This window comes from Argentina silus, assembly GCF_951799395.1.
Source record: "Argentina silus genome assembly, chromosome: 16".
NCBI classification, from domain to species: Eukaryota; Metazoa; Chordata; class Actinopteri; order Argentiniformes; family Argentinidae; genus Argentina; species Argentina silus.
Genome location: NC_139670.1, coordinates 2,619,303 through 2,635,460, shown reverse-complemented (window position 1 = coordinate 2,635,460; position 16,158 = coordinate 2,619,303). Strand labels below are relative to the sequence as shown.

General features: G+C 47.7%; 1 protein-coding gene across 1 annotated transcript in view; it reads left to right on the top strand.

Moving 5' to 3' along the window:
• The first annotated feature begins 780 nt into the window (after window positions 1-780).
• pald1a (phosphatase domain containing paladin 1a) overlaps window positions 781-16,158 on the top strand; it is a 45,770-nt gene continuing 30,392 nt past the window's right edge. The window contains exons 1-17 of the mRNA XM_083687328.1: window positions 781-838; window positions 3,297-3,515; window positions 3,889-3,991; window positions 4,538-4,717; window positions 5,522-5,686; window positions 6,348-6,508; window positions 8,035-8,110; window positions 9,374-9,564; window positions 9,792-9,888; window positions 10,193-10,297; window positions 10,843-10,938; window positions 11,098-11,232; window positions 11,395-11,511; window positions 11,938-12,117; window positions 12,716-12,913; window positions 13,599-13,739; window positions 14,029-14,100. Of these exons, the coding sequence (XP_083543454.1) occupies window positions 3,310-3,515; window positions 3,889-3,991; window positions 4,538-4,717; window positions 5,522-5,686; window positions 6,348-6,508; window positions 8,035-8,110; window positions 9,374-9,564; window positions 9,792-9,888; window positions 10,193-10,297; window positions 10,843-10,938; window positions 11,098-11,232; window positions 11,395-11,511; window positions 11,938-12,117; window positions 12,716-12,913; window positions 13,599-13,739; window positions 14,029-14,100 (2,223 nt within the window). The 5' untranslated portion in view covers window positions 781-838; window positions 3,297-3,309. The remainder of the gene's footprint in view (window positions 839-3,296; window positions 3,516-3,888; window positions 3,992-4,537; window positions 4,718-5,521; window positions 5,687-6,347; window positions 6,509-8,034; window positions 8,111-9,373; window positions 9,565-9,791; window positions 9,889-10,192; window positions 10,298-10,842; window positions 10,939-11,097; window positions 11,233-11,394; window positions 11,512-11,937; window positions 12,118-12,715; window positions 12,914-13,598; window positions 13,740-14,028; window positions 14,101-16,158) is intronic.

The window sequence follows — 16,158 nt, the reverse complement described above, 5'->3', positions numbered from 1 at the left end:
AGAAGAAGCCTGAGGGAAGGGGCCTCAGGAGTCTTGAAGGTGGACATTGTTAATTGTCCTCTGGTCATTCAGACGCAATCTCAATCTGCTCTTTTGTCGAACAACCCTGCATTTACTGGGGATATACAGAGTTTATGCTGCTTAGTCCAACTGAGACAATACTGACTGCTGTAAGCTGGATGGTCAAGTCATTATAGGGAATGGTCATGTTTCTCCAAACTATGAGAATAATGTTAATGATACAGAACACTGACTACAATCGGATAGTAGAGTTTATTGTTGGACAAATGTGTGTTTCCAGAAAACTTTTTTCAGGAGTCCAGCTCCTGGTCTTGTCTTTTTTTTTTTTTATGCGCTGCTTGCACTACAGTACAAGAGCCAATTGTGTTTTGTCTTTGTGTGCACTGTCTGTCCCCTGTGAAAGGGAGCCCCGCTCGGGCCATCTGGCCGCCAGATGTAGGACTATTCCTCTTGGCCCCCTCTGTGGAGGCATGAGGGTCGAGTGTGGAGCCCTCCACACAATGGGAGATAGGAGGAGGGAGGACCAAACCAACATGCTGTAGGAGTGGACGGGAGAGAAGGTCTAGCTGCACTAGCCTTGTGTCTGTGCCAAGCAAGGGGGGCGTTCTGCGCTCTGTGTGTGTGTGTGTGTGTGTGTGTGTGTGAGGGAGGGAGGGGTGTTTCCCTGTAACTGTGGGTGGAAGAAGGGGGATCCAAAGGGGAGAGATTTTCTTCGGGGATGTGATGCCAAGTTCTCACACTTTGTGAACATGGCGGAGAACAGGCGGGTCAGCAGACGCGGGACTCACGGAGCCGCAGAACGGTCACCTTCTAAGACGTAAGGCACCGCGCTTCACTGCCGGACCAGGGCGGCTGTCAACTGTGGTTTGTTGTTGTTTTGACAGCTAGACAGTCAACAGGAATGAGTGCAGGAATCGTGTAGTCATGAGGTTGTGACGACACTGAGTTTGGAACAATCTTTCAGATAATGTGTAGTAGCCTACTGTAGAGTCAAGCTCGGAAATGTGAACATGCTACCTTTTGTTTATGAACTAAAGATGGTATTCTTCTTGCTTAGATCAACTTTTGACAAAGGACCTTGATATGTCTTTTAAAGCAGCTTGTTTTCCTGCATGGCTACAGACAAGCTTGAACGCTTTTGATATCTAGTTTAGGGACAAAGACTGAGCGTATTAAATGAGTAGCTTTTGGTTGTAGTGTATCTGGTAATTGTCATGACTGAAAGGTACAAAAAAGGACCATGTTAATGAAGCAGTAATAGTAACTATCTCTGTTTCTCACCATCTCCCTCTCAGAATCTAGTCTATCTTGAATCTAGGTTAAAAATTTAACAAAAAAAACGGCTTCGGTTTAACAGAGCTTGTTAAATAAATTGGAAGTCATCGTAGATTTGGTGCCTAGTTATTTAAAAAAAAAAAAGGCATTTTACTCGGTTGCATTATTTGAATACCTATTGCTAAATCTGTTGTATTCTTTGATGTCTATTATTTCCACAATTATAACCAAGTAGCCATTTTATCTTCAACATTTCAATATCTTTCTGTCCTTTCTGATTTTTCCACTTAATTGATTTGAAACAATTTCTGGCCATCCACAACAATCAGCCACATGGGAATGACAGAGATGTGTTGCAGTATGAACTGGTCTGTCGTCTGTCGAGCCTGTGTGAGAGAGAGAATCCCTCTACCAAAGCCAGAAGTGAGTCCTTGCCCTCCACACAAGGCTGACCTGCCCACTCACTCACTCCCAGGCACAACAAAGAGGAAAGCATGAGTGACTCACCAGTCGGCTTGTTACCAATCCCCTCACAGAATGAGTGGGCTCGTTCAAAGCCTGGAGATCATACAGAGACACTCTCTAAGCCACGGCCAGACAGACAGACAGACCTCCTTTCAGGCTGTGCTGACTGAAGCTGTGCTATGACTTGTTATATTCTTTATCCTGGATTCCCTGTCTATATCCCACTTCTCTCTGAACTGAACACACACCCCGGGGTTAGAAGTAGGATTGCGTGTGCGCGTGCGTGCCTGCGTGCGTGTGTTTTGTCTGTTTTTTTGTGTGTATCTGAGTGTGTGTTTGTCTGCATCTTTGTCTCTGTGTGTGTGTTACGGGGGATGGAGCAGCTATTGGTCCCAGGCCAGCTGTGTGTGTGTGTGTGTGGAGGAGCGTGGCTGTGTGTGTGTGTGTGGAGGAGCGTGTGTGTGTGTGTGTGTGTGTGTGTGTGTGTCTCTCTGTAGGAGCGTGGCTGTGTGTGTGTGTGTTTGGAGGAGCGTGTGTCTGTGTGTGTTTGTATGAGCGTGTGTCTGTGTGTGTGTGTCTGTAGGAGCGGGGCTGTGTGTGTGTGTGTGGGTGTGTGTCTCTGTAGGAGCGGGGCTATGTGTGTGTGTCTCTGTAGGAGCGTGGCTGTGTGTGTGTGTGTGTCTGTAGGAGCGTGTCTGTGTGTGTGTGTCTGTAGGAGCGTGGCTGTGTGTGTGTGTCTCTGTAGGAGCGTGGCTGTGTGTGTGTGTCTCTGTAGGAGCGTGTCTGTGTGTGTGTGTCTCTGTAGGAGCGGGGCTGGCCTGGCCTGGCCCCTGCTTCTGTAGCTTGTCGGAGCCTGGCTGGTTTGTTTATCTGCAGAGCTCAGTGCAAAGCCCCTGTTTACTCAGGGGGAGGTGGAGACGCCTGCCTGGATTGTGCGGAAGGCAGAATGCTTCACATCAAGTGAGCTATAATTAACATATAAATGCATCCACACTTAACCTTTCACCTGCCGGGGAGGAGGATCTCTCGGTCATACATGTGGTTGATGGTGAGACTGGACCTTTTATGAGAATGGCGGTGATAAGATAACAGGAAGGCAAACTGCGTGGCCTCATTGTGTCTTTTAATAGTATTGTCAGGAGAATATTTGTGCTTTTGATGCATCATTTTGAGTGTTGGGTTTTAATGAAATGGTTTACATAGACTTACATAAACATCTGTGATTTATATATACATTATATATATATATATACAGGGTTGTGTATATATATATATATATATATATATATAGACTAACCTCTGGTGAGTGTGTGGCACAGATTCAACCGGTTGTAACACCCCAAAATAGGGATGCAAGTGCCCATCAATCTGTGTGTGTGTGTGGGTGGTGTGGTTGCGTGTGTTTGTTTGGTCCCTGTCTCTGAGTATGTACGTATGGGTGTGTGTGTGTGTGTGTGTGTGTGTGTGTGCGTGTGCGCGCGCGCGCGTGTTTGCTTCCCGTCTCTGAATGCGCTGCTCTGCGTCGTCGTCCTCAGCTGCTTGTGGAGTATGGGTACAACTGCCAGCGCAGCGCCACCACCGGGTCCCGCAGCGGCAGCAGCTCCTCCCCCTCCGCTTACTGACGGCGGTTTCCATGGCAACGGGATGTCGGACAGCAGGCAGTCGCTCAGCATGAGCTCCTTCCAGACGGTCAACATTCACAACAACAAGGCCAAGTCCATTATCACCAACAAGGTGGCCCCTGTCGTCATCACGTAAGCACACGCCCCCCCCCCCGCCCCACACACACACACACACACACACACACACACACACACACACACACCCACCCTACCCCCCCAGCCCCCCCCCCCCCCCCTCCCGAATCCACGTTCTTACAATTGGGTGTTAATCCTCTTTGATCACTGTCACCACGGTGAGGTTTTTTTTTACTCAGCGTTTTGTTTGTTTGCGCTGCTGTTTGTTTGTGATCATGTTACCAGGTCGTTATGATAGGCTACCTTATCAGGTGAACGTAATGGGGATGTACAGGGGGGGGGGGGGGGGGGGCGTCCAATGTTTTGTTTGACTAAAAAGATGGCGTGTGTGTATACTGTGTATATACTGTGTGTATATATGTTTTTGTAGGTATAACTGCAGACAGGAATTTCAGATCCACGATGACGTCCTCAGAACCAACTACAAAGTGGGTCGGATATCAGACGCGATGCCTGAACACTATCTGGTACAGGTAAGAAACCCCCCCCCCCCCACACCATAGGCCTTATAACCAAACCTTATAACCTACTGTTTTTAGCGTAATAAATTCTATTCAGCATGATGTAAGCCTATGTAGATGAGGAGAGGAGGCCCAAACACCCTGTGACAGTGGCCCTCCTCCAACCTGCCCCTTTTCACACGGACACGTCCCAGTTGTGAGGGACCCAAAGAGGCATTGTGATTCGTCGTTTTATGATCTTGCGTCGCTATTGAACGCAGCGTTGTCACCTCCCCATCAACCCCTTTGATCTCCCGGTCACCTGTGACGGGGCTGTTTCAGGCAGGCGAGGTCCCCCATTGTTTGTTAGTTTGGAGTTTCGGTTTACGGATCACACAGATCAGCGGTTTCACCTGACGGCCCTGAAAGGGTTCACAACTGCTGATGAATGACTGAAGCCTCTGCTGAAGCCTATGTTCTGACATGAATCAAGTGTCCTTTAGTTCCTCAAAAGCGCCAGATAAATTCAATGTATTATTATGCGTATTGTGAATCATATATGTCCCTGTTGACTCATAGGGTGAGTACTTCATGGTCCTGGATGTGTACAGCAAGGCAGACGTCCTCAACACTACTGGAAGCTATGGGGCGCCCAACTTCCGCCAGGTGAAGGATAGCTACCCGCTGTTCGGGATGGGGCAGCCCAGCCTGAATGGTTTCAAACAGGTCCTCCAAAGGCTGCAGGGCGAAGGTTACGAGGTGAATACCGTTTTGGTGGTTTGATATATGTATGTGTACATGTGTATGTGTATATATATATATATATATATATATACACACACACACAGTACCAGTCAAAAGTTTGGACACACCTTCTCTTTCAATGGTTTTTCTTTATTGTTATCATTTTCTACATTGTAGATTAATGTTGAAGACATCAAAACTATGAAGGAACACATATGGAATTATGTAGTAAACAAAAAAGTGTTAAACAAACCAGAATATTCTTCAAAGTAGCCACCTTTTGCTTTGATGACAGCTTTGCACACTCTTGGCAAGTTTGTGTCCAAACTTTTGACTGGTACTGTATTTGTATATATTTTTTTACATTTCACACTTGCATACCTACAGTAGGCTGCTGTGTGACGGTCACGCTAATCAGGGTTTCTAATCTTCAACCTCACGGTACCTTTTCTCTGTCTGCCTCTCCTCTGGCGTCTATCTGTCTTCCGTTTTTTTTCTGTAAATATTTGAGGAGTCAAGTCCTCCTCAAATCCAGGCTGTGGCTTATGAGACACGGAGCTAACCAAACAGAAATCCCCTGTCATGTGGAAGGATGGAAAATGAATATCTGTCTGGTTTTACTGGAAACTGACCATAATCGAAATTAAATTGTCAAAATTATACAGCAGAGCGTTCTAAATTCCTGATCCATGTGGTACATGTCAAATAACAACGGAATGTTTCCAATCGGGTTTGGAAAAGGCTCAGATGGAGGGAGGCAGTGGCAGGCCAGATAGGAAGCCATATTGTTTCTGATCTTTATTCTTTCTTCGGGAACAGGAGGTTCTTTTCTTCTGCATACGAGAGGAGCCCGTGGTTTTTCTCCACTTGGAGGACAACTTTGTACCATACACTCCCAGGAGGAAGGAGAACCTCCATGAGAACCTCCACGGGCTGGACAAGAAGGAGTCTGTGGAGAACCTGGAGCTGAGCATCAGAAAGGAGGTGGAGTGGCCCCATATTCAACCCAAACATTTATTTATTTATTTATTTTTACATTTAAGTCATTTATCAGACACTTTTTGTGTGTATCACATTCTGAAATAACGTTGTTGATTGTCTGACATTATACTGTACTTTAATGTCTGACTACTGAATGCGAGGTTATGAATTATCCCCCCCACCGAGTCCCCCTCATACTTTCTGCAAATCTGTTCAAACTTCACTACCTTCCCCTTTCATCACATCTCACAGGTATTTAAGTCATTTAGCAGACGCTATTATCCAAAGCGACTTACAATAAGTAAACATTTGTAATAAGTAAGTAATGAAATAAGTAAGTGAATCAACTATACATCAGTCATTGTAAGTAAAACCTTCGATAAGAACAAGTGCCATCGGCAGTCACAGTGCTGGAGAAGGGAAGATGCACTTCATCACATGACCTAGGATGACGGCCAAATGTCAATTCATTTACATCTTTTTTTTTTTACATTTAAGACATTTAGCAGACGCTTTTATCCGAAGAGTGCAGACTATGTCTGTAGCTCAGATGTGTCTAATAGCTTAGCACAGCTGATGCAGTCAGATGCAGTTTGTTTGTATCCTACATCTGCGTAAATAAACTCTCTCATGCGTTTCCTCTGTTTTTTTTTGCGCTCTTCAGCTCCACGACTTCGCCCAACTGAACGAGAACATGTTCTACGTCTACAACGACATCGAGCACTTCAAAGACGAGCCCCAGAAAATCAGCATCACGTGCGAGGAGGACATCCACATCACCGAGGAGGTCTACAAGAGGCCCATGTTCACCATGCCTCTCTACAGGTGGCTCACCCTGGATGTGTAGATAGATTATTAATTTGATTATTGTTTACTTTATCTCCTTGTCATGTGTAGTATGTTATTCTGAACTATGATCTGAGCATATCCATACACAATGTCCGGTGTTACCTATCAAATGGCATCCTGCTTTTGCATCTGATCATCATATTTCTAATGTCATAAGCAGTTTAGTTTGTGTCTGGTTTTTAGGCAGAAATTAGTCAAATAGGGCTTTCTGTTTAAGAGGTTACACACTGGGTTTATTAGCCTTTGCTAGTCGCTAGCTACCTCTGTCCCTCTTCAGCAGGCTACCGCTCAGGCTGCTTACAATGGCCTCATAAGCCTCTAGTAGCCTCTGTTTGCTGCCTGCTTCTGTCCCTGTCTCTCGATAATTGAAGTGGTGCAGTAGAGATGAGCGTAGAGCGTAGCTGACAGAATAAGCAGTGCTGAATGGTCATAAATAGGGCCGCTTGGGCACTTCATGGCGTAACCCACTAATGCTGCATACCAGAAAAACGCAAGGTTCCTGGTTCGATTCCGACCCTCGACATATATTGTCATTCCTCCTCTCTCTCTCTTTCTCTCTCTCTTTCTCACCCATCCTTCCTGTCAATCTCTCCTCTGTCTCTATTCCAATAAAAGCAGAAATGCCCTACAAAACATCTATTTAAAACAAATTCAATAAATAGGGCTCCTTGTTTGCGCGGAAGGCCGAGCGCGCCGCTTTTTCAGAAGGAGGGGAGACTCGCAGCATCCTGTTTGTAATCAGATCAGCGGAGGGAGACGCTTTTATTGAGATGTAATGAGGAGCTCACGACTTTTCCAGGGGCATGTGAATGTATTCCCCATAGCAACTGTCGTCGACTGTAGGCCCACAAAACCATCTGGATCACAGTGAACCTCTCAGAGATCCACCCTCCCCCCCTATATAGAGAAGAGTTTGATGTAAATAAAAACATGTCCTTTCGACTTACAGATGTTTCTTGGTTTAGAGAGGAGAGTTGCGTTAGGAGCATGAAGAATTCAGTACTGAAGAGAGCAGATCTCCTGGGTGAATGTGATTTCTCTACAGGTCCCTGGTGGGCTGTTGGATACACACATGTTGTTTCCATCTTAGACTCAGGAGATTATGAAAGGGAACATGAAAGAGGGTTGAACCAGGGGAGGCTGGCGGAGGTAGAAATCAGAGGACAGGCTCCCTGTAATGCCTGGAATGGAATGAGGAATGGTACCATTATGTATCCATTACAGCGAGCCTGTCCTCTGATTTCTACTGCATTGAACAGTTGCCTCTCTCTCAGTGGACACACCAACAGCCTCTCCTCTACTCCCTACATCCTTTCTCCCCCCTTAGACTTTGTCTTCCAATGCCTTTTGAGAAGGGAGAGTCTTACTCGAGGTCAATGTCCTCCGACGTTGACGCACTGTGTTTTGACCTGCATGAAGGCAATATTGACAAAATAGAAACGTGGGTTTCTAACTGTGGCACTTTTCTCTCTCTCTCTCTCTCTCTCTCTCTCACACCGAAGGTACCACCGTCTGCCACTACCGATGGAGGGAGCCCCTCTCGAGGAGGACTTTGATGCCTTTGTGAGCGTTCTCAGGGTAAGACCGCGCGTCCATCTCAAGTCCATTAGGGGGGGGTTTCAGTACACTGATCAGACACGGGCCGTGATCTCCACAGAGCCACCGATCCCACCCTGCCATACCTGTGTGTGTGTTTTTATGTGAGGGGATCTACATTCCGCAGAGACGGTTTTCTTCTTTCTCCGTGGTTCTGTTTTGATGTGTCGTTAAGGATATTAATGAGTGGAACATGTTGGAGCGTCTGGAGTGTCTCAGGGCGAGGTAAACGGACGGCCAGAGTGGCCTCGCTTCAACGCGCCTCGCCGCGACTCCTCCACTTCGTGCGCCCCATCAATCACCAATAATCATAATAGTTATGAGTATGACGTGAACCCTCAAATCTTGCGAGTCACCCTGTCAGCCTCTTGGCAGGGGTGCAGGACGGGGCCGTCGGGTTTTCAACACGGTCTGGTTTCCGTCTTGCCCTTCCCTTGCACAGGATGTTGCTTGTTTCGCCTTTTTTGGAGTGACTTGCCTCGGGAGCAGACTGTCCGCTGCTCTGCGGTGGGAAGGAGGTTCCTCTCTAGTACAGCGTGGATCAGTGGTACTAAATCCTGCTGCACGCTCTTTCTGTCTCTGTTATGGCAGTGTTATTCCTGTCTGTCTACTGCTTAGCTAGGACTCTTCTGTCTCCTGGCTGTTTGCTGAGTTTCCGCAGCGTGTGTTTGCTAGGGCCTAGTGATGGCTTCCTGTGCGTTCCTGCGCTTCCTGTTTCAGTGGTTGAAAAGGGGCTGAAGCTCAAACCACGATTTCCTTGTTTTCGGGGTGAAAACAAATGAACAAAAATCTGTTTCGGATATTGTCAGGGTTTAATAGAATTGTCAATGTTGGCGGTCTCCGGTCTGTTAATTCCGTGGCTTCTGTGATCTCACATGGTACAGGATGTTGTGTTGGCTGCAGCAGCTAGGATTCATAACCACACAGTTCCATGACATGTCATTCCAGCTGCATTAAGGGATTAGCCTCCTAGTCATAGCGGTATAAACAGAATCAGAAAATAATCTAAACAGAATGCAAGATTAGCACTTTGTCAATACACAGTCAGAGTGTACAGTACACTGATTCCAACCGAAACCTTCTTGTCTTGTGTAGTCTTACCCCATGTGTTGCTACTATGCTTCTAATCTAAACACAATAGCAGTCCTCCAATAGCAGACCTCCAATAGCAGCAGTCCTCCAAATTCACACAGTATAACCTCTGATAGTCAGTGAAACCCTCTGTGTCCTGTGCTTGGTTTCCAGGAGAGCCCCAACCTGTCCCTGAGTCGGGACGTATCCCGGCCCCTGCCGGCCCTGCTGTTCAGCTGTCAGGTGGGGGTTGGGCGCACCAACCTGGCCATGATCCTGGGTACCCTGGTCATGAACCACCTGAAGGGCACGTCAGAGCTACCACCAGCACCACCACCACCACCACCACCACCACCACCACCGCCGTAAGGACTCAACCCACGAGACTGTCACTTATAAACTGTCACATCTTACCATGCAATTGTATGGAATTCACTATGGAATTATAACCTACGGACCTATGGAGATGTGTTCAATCAAATATAGATATTTCAATTATATTGTCAATCAATCTCATAATTCTACAGTGATACAGTTCTGCTGTAATGTAGCTATTTATTGACATATTTATTGTGTGTTGTGTTATTTTCAGAGCTGAGGAGGCTGCAGCCTCGGAAGCCAAGCCACTGTTCCAGGTCATCCAGAGCCTGATCAAGAAGCTGCCTAAAGGTCAGCAGGTCATGGACGAGGTGAGGGGTACTGCAGACTCACTATTGCTGAGTGAGAAGAAGCACATAAACGATTCTACTTTGACCTCTTGCTAGAATCTAAAATATAAAACATATTCTGGTTTGTTTAACACTTTTTTGTTTACTACATAATTCCATATGTGTTCCTTCATAGTTTTGATCTCTTCAATATTAATCTACAATGTAGAAAATAATAAAAATAAAGAAAAACCATTGAACGTGTGTGAAGGTGTGTCCAAACTTTTGACTGGTACTGTATAAAATTATATAAAAATATAAACTTCGTTCTCCTTGTTTCCCCAAGGTTGACGAAGCTATTGCCCTGTGTTCGGAAATGCACAATATAAAGGAGGCCATATACGAAAACAAGAAGAAGCTGGAAGCGATCGGAGAAGACTATCAAATCCAGGTACGGTAGGTTGAGCTTTCATCCTCTGGCACTGGCGGGGTAGTCGTAGACGTGGCCGCGCTGGAGCCTCATTGGCTCATGGCTCCCACCTAGCCCCACCGGGTCCTGGGCATTACCTACTGTGCGACTTGAAAGCAGCGTGCGTCCCCCCTCGGCCCCGAACGCCTCCCGAATGAAGCGGTCGTACTGAAGTGGTGATGAAAGGGCTGCTGACAAGGCAGGAAATGTCTTTTCTAACTTGTTCTCCTGGAGGAGTTAGCCTGCGCGGGAGAGCTGATGAAAACCTCATGCACCTCAACACTTGACATTAAACAGCTTTCGTCACTCTGCCCCTTCAGGCAGAACCACTTCACTGGTTTCGTCCTTAAGAAAATGGATGGTTGTAGCTACAGCCTTTCAACCGTTGAATCATACTTTGTCATGAACAATGATTGAACAGTTTTCCACAGATGTATAAACAGAGATAGCGCAGCTACGGTCGTAGCCTGTGGTTTGTTGTCATTGTTTGTGGGCATTGACTCTGTCCTCTCTGTCATCCCTCACAGGGAAGCAGCACCAAAGACTACTTTCTACACAGAGCCATGCAGAGCTTGGAGCGCTACTTCTACTTGATAGTGTTCAATGCTTACCTTCACGAACAGGTATGTTTACTACAGATCCACTCTGAGTCATTTTGACTGATATGAGTCAATATTATCACCTCAGTGAATGGAAAAGATGAACGTTTTATTTTGTATTAACTGTGTGATTTGTGTGTGTGTGTGTGTGCATGTGTGTGTGTGTGTGTGCGCGTGTTGCAGTATCCTCTTGCCTTTGCGTCCAACTTCAGCCAGTGGATGTGTGCCCACTCGTGGGTGTACCGGCTACTGGCCTGCATGGACCTCTCAGAGCTCTCTGCCCCTGCAGACCTGGTCACCAAGGGAGCCCGGGTGCTGGTGAGACACACACACACACGCACACACACACACACACACACACACACACACACACACCCACACCATGTTCATAGGATATTGGTGCAGGCGATGTGTTGTTGTTTGATTGTGTGTGTGTGTGTGTGTGTGTGTGTGTGTGTGTGTGTGTGTGTGTGTGTGCAGGTCGCTGATGAGTACTTGGCTCCAGACGTCCTCAGCACCATAAAGGAGATGAAAGTGGCCAACTTCAGACGAGTCCCCAAGATGCCCATCTACGGAATGGCCCAGCCCACATCGGAGGTAGGACCAACCGGCAGCACTGATCCCTGATCCTCTAACACGTCATCAGCTTCTTTTAATCAAGCCGTACATTGAATGCTGCTGTCGGCTTTCAGATCATTCATACAGCAATACACCACATTAGTCAGGGCAGTAAGTTAGCCTCATTGCTTGTAAAGATGCCCGGAGTGAAGATGAGATGTTTTGAGATGCTGTGAGATGAGATGAGATGAAGTGGGAGAAGATGCTCATTGAAGGTGAGATGAGATGAGATGAAGGGAGAGAAGCTGCCCATACTGAAGGTGAGATGAGATGAGATGAGATGAGATGAAGGGGGAGAAGATGCTCATTGAAGGTGAGATGAGATGAGATGAGGGCAGATGCAGGTGCGAAGCTATGAGACAGTGAGAGACGTGGGCCGTCCTGACGCTGGTGGACTGTGTGCAGGCGACAGGCGCTGTCCTGGCCCACCTGACGGACGAGAAGAGGAAGCACGGCCACATGCTGTGGGTCAACCTGCAGGAGGAGCTGGTTCTGGAGGGCAACGGGCAGGTGTTCACCCCCAGAGAACCCTCCTGTCTGGAACAACACATCCCGGTACCGGCCTGGGACCCACAGCACATAGAGGTGAGGGGGACTCCCCACACTGCACCTCTCCCCCAGGCTCTTACACACACATAGGCCTGGAATAACAACGACTCAAACCTGGCCTTAGTGGGAGTGGATTGACTGAGTCTTTGAGTATTCGTTATTATTTGATTCCCACGAATCGCGTGGTTGCGAGGCGTAGCTCCGAGTCAGAAATGTGCGGTGTGTTATATAAAGGGGACCTGAATAATAATAACTATAAATAATAATAATATTATAGTGTGTGTTATATAACGGGGACATGGGGATAATAGCTGTGTCTCCGTTGGCTAGATATTTAACCATTAAACTATTACTTTAAAACTACTTCATATGACTTTTATATCCTATGATACATATTATACCAGGAAGTGGCATAAAGAATATTAAACTGTAGTCGTCATTCCAACATGGGTGGATTGGACATTATTTGATTGTATGCTTAGATGTTTCATAGTATTTGATCATGTTATTTGATGATGATAGATAGATAGATAGATTGATACAGTTCCACTGAATACTCCCAGGCTTTCTTCCAGCCATAAGACTTGTATTAGCTGTGCCTGAACTCAGACTGAATACGCCCCTCTTGTCTCAGAAACTGGAGACGGCCCTGGCAGAGGAGATCCAGAGAGCCCAGAAGTGGCTGGAGGTGTCTCTGGAGCAGGAGAAGCAGATGAAGATGTTCAAGAGCTGCCTGACTGTCCAGGAGGTCTTCAACCAGCAGAAGAGCGCCCACCAGGGCCTGCTGTACAAACGCATCCCCCTGCCAGACTGCTGTGCACCCACAGAGGAGGTGAAGACTCACAGAGACACACACACACACACACACACACACACATACACACACACACACAGACACGGACACACACACGGAGACACACACGGACACAGACAGACAGACAGACAGTATAACCAAGAACACACACTCAAATCAAAGAGAGCATTTAGCTGCCTCTAGAAATAGGTTTGGAGGACGCACTGCAGTGGCAGGTTTTCATGTGGAGCGAAAATAAAGCTGTGTGTGCCCCCTAGTGGTGGAGACTGTCATCACATGTTGCTGTAGCCTCAAGGATTTGTCAGTTGGAAAATACTGTATGTTACCATCCCTACAGTACACACAGTTTTGTTTAAAATCTTTCTCTTCTGTTTATGTAATTATAATCAAGCAGACATTTTAGATGTTTGTAGCATCCTGGTGTCTTGTGGCGATAGTCTTTTAGTGTGGTGATGATTTGACAGTGTTCTCTGTGTAGATACTGTGATAGATTATAGCCAGCTCTAAAGTGTGTGTGTGTGCGCCTGTGTGTGTGTGTGTGCCTGTGTGTGTGTGTGTGTGTGCCTGTGTGTGTGTGTGTGTGTGTGTGTGCGTGTGTGCGTGTGCCTGTGTGCGTGTGCGTGTGCCTGTGTGCGTGTGCCTGTGTGCGTGTGCCTGTGTGTGTGTGCCTGTGTGTGTGTGTGTGTGTGTTGCCCACCCTCAGGACTTTGACAGGTTGATGGAGGCCATGAAGACGACCTTGGCAGAAGACTCCCACTCAGCCTTCGTCTTCAACTGCTCCAATGGCAAGGGCCGGACCACCACGGCCATGGTCATCGCTGCCCTCACGCTCTGGCACTTCAACGTAAGGGGTTTCCTGCAGCGCCAGCCTTTAACGCAGGGGCTGCAGAGGAATACTGTCATATGTAGAGTAAATATACCAGAGATTATTGTGTTATTAGATTGCTTGGATTATATTCAACCTTTGCCTTTGGTAAGACATGACAAGTTTGCCCTGCTCTGAAAGATTGCACTCATAATTACCCCAGATAGGTTAGGTTAAGTTTTTAGTTTTTTAGTCCCTACGAAATGAGACTGGATTATTCAATAATCCCCCCCTCCTCCTCCCCCCCCCTCCTCCCCACACACTGTAGGGCTTTCCTGAGTTTGGTGATGACGAGATCGTGAGCGTTCCTGATGCCAAGTACACAAAGGGAGAGTTTGAGGTGGGTACGTCGGCGCTGTCTGACTCTGTTGTGTTTAGGATTATTCATGCATTCCATCTGTGGAACGGATGGAATTTCTGACGGTGACATCTAGTGGTTGACCCTCAGGATTTTCCAATTGCTCGGTTGGTTTTGACGTGAAGCTTGACCGCTCGGTTGACTCGAGGCCCGCGAATGTGTACATTGAGATATCGGAACAGTTCCTCTGTGATCCTGCGTGACACAGCCAAACTGTGACGGAACGTATTCAGGAGAAGAGAAAGACACTCAGGAGAGCGTCATGCACTGGTGAGTGTGCGTTTCTACAGCAACCGGACCAGCACAGAGAAGCCCATTCTCTCCAGCAGAACAGTCTAGAACATTCTGTGTGAATGGAGCCCCCCCCCACCACCCCCACCGCCCCTCCCACCCCCCACCCCCCTCCACCCCGCAGTAGGGTGTGCCAGTGAATCCAGAGGTCAGTGAAACCTGCTGGGCTTGTGTTTAGTGCTGTAAACAGCCCGGTCTCTGTGAAAGAGTGGGGCTTCTACTGCCTCACAACAGGGGGAGGGGCCATTCACAGCCACCCAGCAGAGCCTCTGGGACGCAGACACTGGTTACTACGGAAACATGGGTCTCAATGCCAGTCGGGTCTTTGAAGGATGTGTGATGTCGCTGTGGCTGCTGCTCTCTCCCATTGTGCCGGAGAATGTTCTACTGCTGGGAGCTTTGCAGAGACTTTGAGAATGCTGTGTGTGTGTGTGTGTGTGTGTGTGTGTGTGTGTGTGTGTGTGTGTGTGTGTGTGTGTGTGATAAGATTCTGAACTCTGCTTTACTCATCACAATGATGATGGTAAACCCCTGAGTGTTGCTTTATACTGCAGGTGGAACCTTTCAGTGTCCCCTTTTTTCAAATGACTCACAACTTTCACAACTACAGTACACAGCTTTACTCCAGTTCTGGCCCAGTACAGAACACTGAACTAGGCTGACGGTCAGGACTTCAGTAGGCAGCTCTTTCCCCCTGACTGCCTGCCCAGTCTCTCTCCCCCCCTCCCTCCTTCCTCCCCTCCCTCACTCTCAAACTCCTTCTTAGCCTATCCCCCCACCCTCTCTCCCTCCCACTCACCCTCCCTCCCTCCCTCCCTCCCTCCCTCCCTTCCATCACCACCACCTCTCATCAGGAGGGCAGATGACAGCGGTTAGCCGCTGATGTCATCACCGCCTGCCTGCCTGGCTGGCTGAAACACATACAGACCAGCGCAGGGATGAGGAAATGGGTTCCGTGTCTGCAGGCCGGTCCTGGCCTGTCCTGTCCTGTCCTGTCCCCCTGCCAGCTCGGCCCGGCCCGGCCGGGTCAGGGTCCCAGAGGCACTCTGGCTGGAGAAGTGGACCTACTCCAGATGGCCCATGTCGGACAGCGCTGTCTTAACTCATTCAGTGCCGAGGGTGAATAAAGTCGCCCCAAACTGTCAACATTCTAGAGTGCCAAGGGTGGAATTTATTCACCCAAAATGCATACATGATGATGCTTCATTTTGTAGCCAATCAAAGTGTTGTTGCTAGGTAAAATACCAAATAGAACACTTGTTGTGTTCTGGAATTCTTTGGCAGTTGGTGAGTTAAAGTGAGCTGTAGCCTTGTCCCACACCCCGCTGTGGCTGTTGTTGTTGTTGTTGTTGTTGTTGTGTCTGAGAGACGGATATGAGACTCTCCCTGAATAGGAATCATCACTCGTCACTCTCAACTGGGTCACGAAGACAAACGCAGCCTGGCGTGGTTCCAGAGATGCAGATTGGTCATGCAGTTTGTGTGTGTTCTGTGTGACATCAGAGTTGACACAGTCTTTCTGTCTCTGAGGCTTTTCTGGAGCTTTTCTTGAAGCCCCAGAGCAAAGCCAACTCGACGAGTCTCCACTGCTGCTGTGTGCTCGTATGTATTGAGTGTATGAAGTGTGATTGAGAAACAGCGTTTAGCCAGTATGGTCCAAAAAAGTGGAACGAACTCCAAGCGATGCTGAAACGAGACACATTTTAGTTCTCTCCTAGCGGACCTGGTTACAGAGGGGTGTTCATGTTT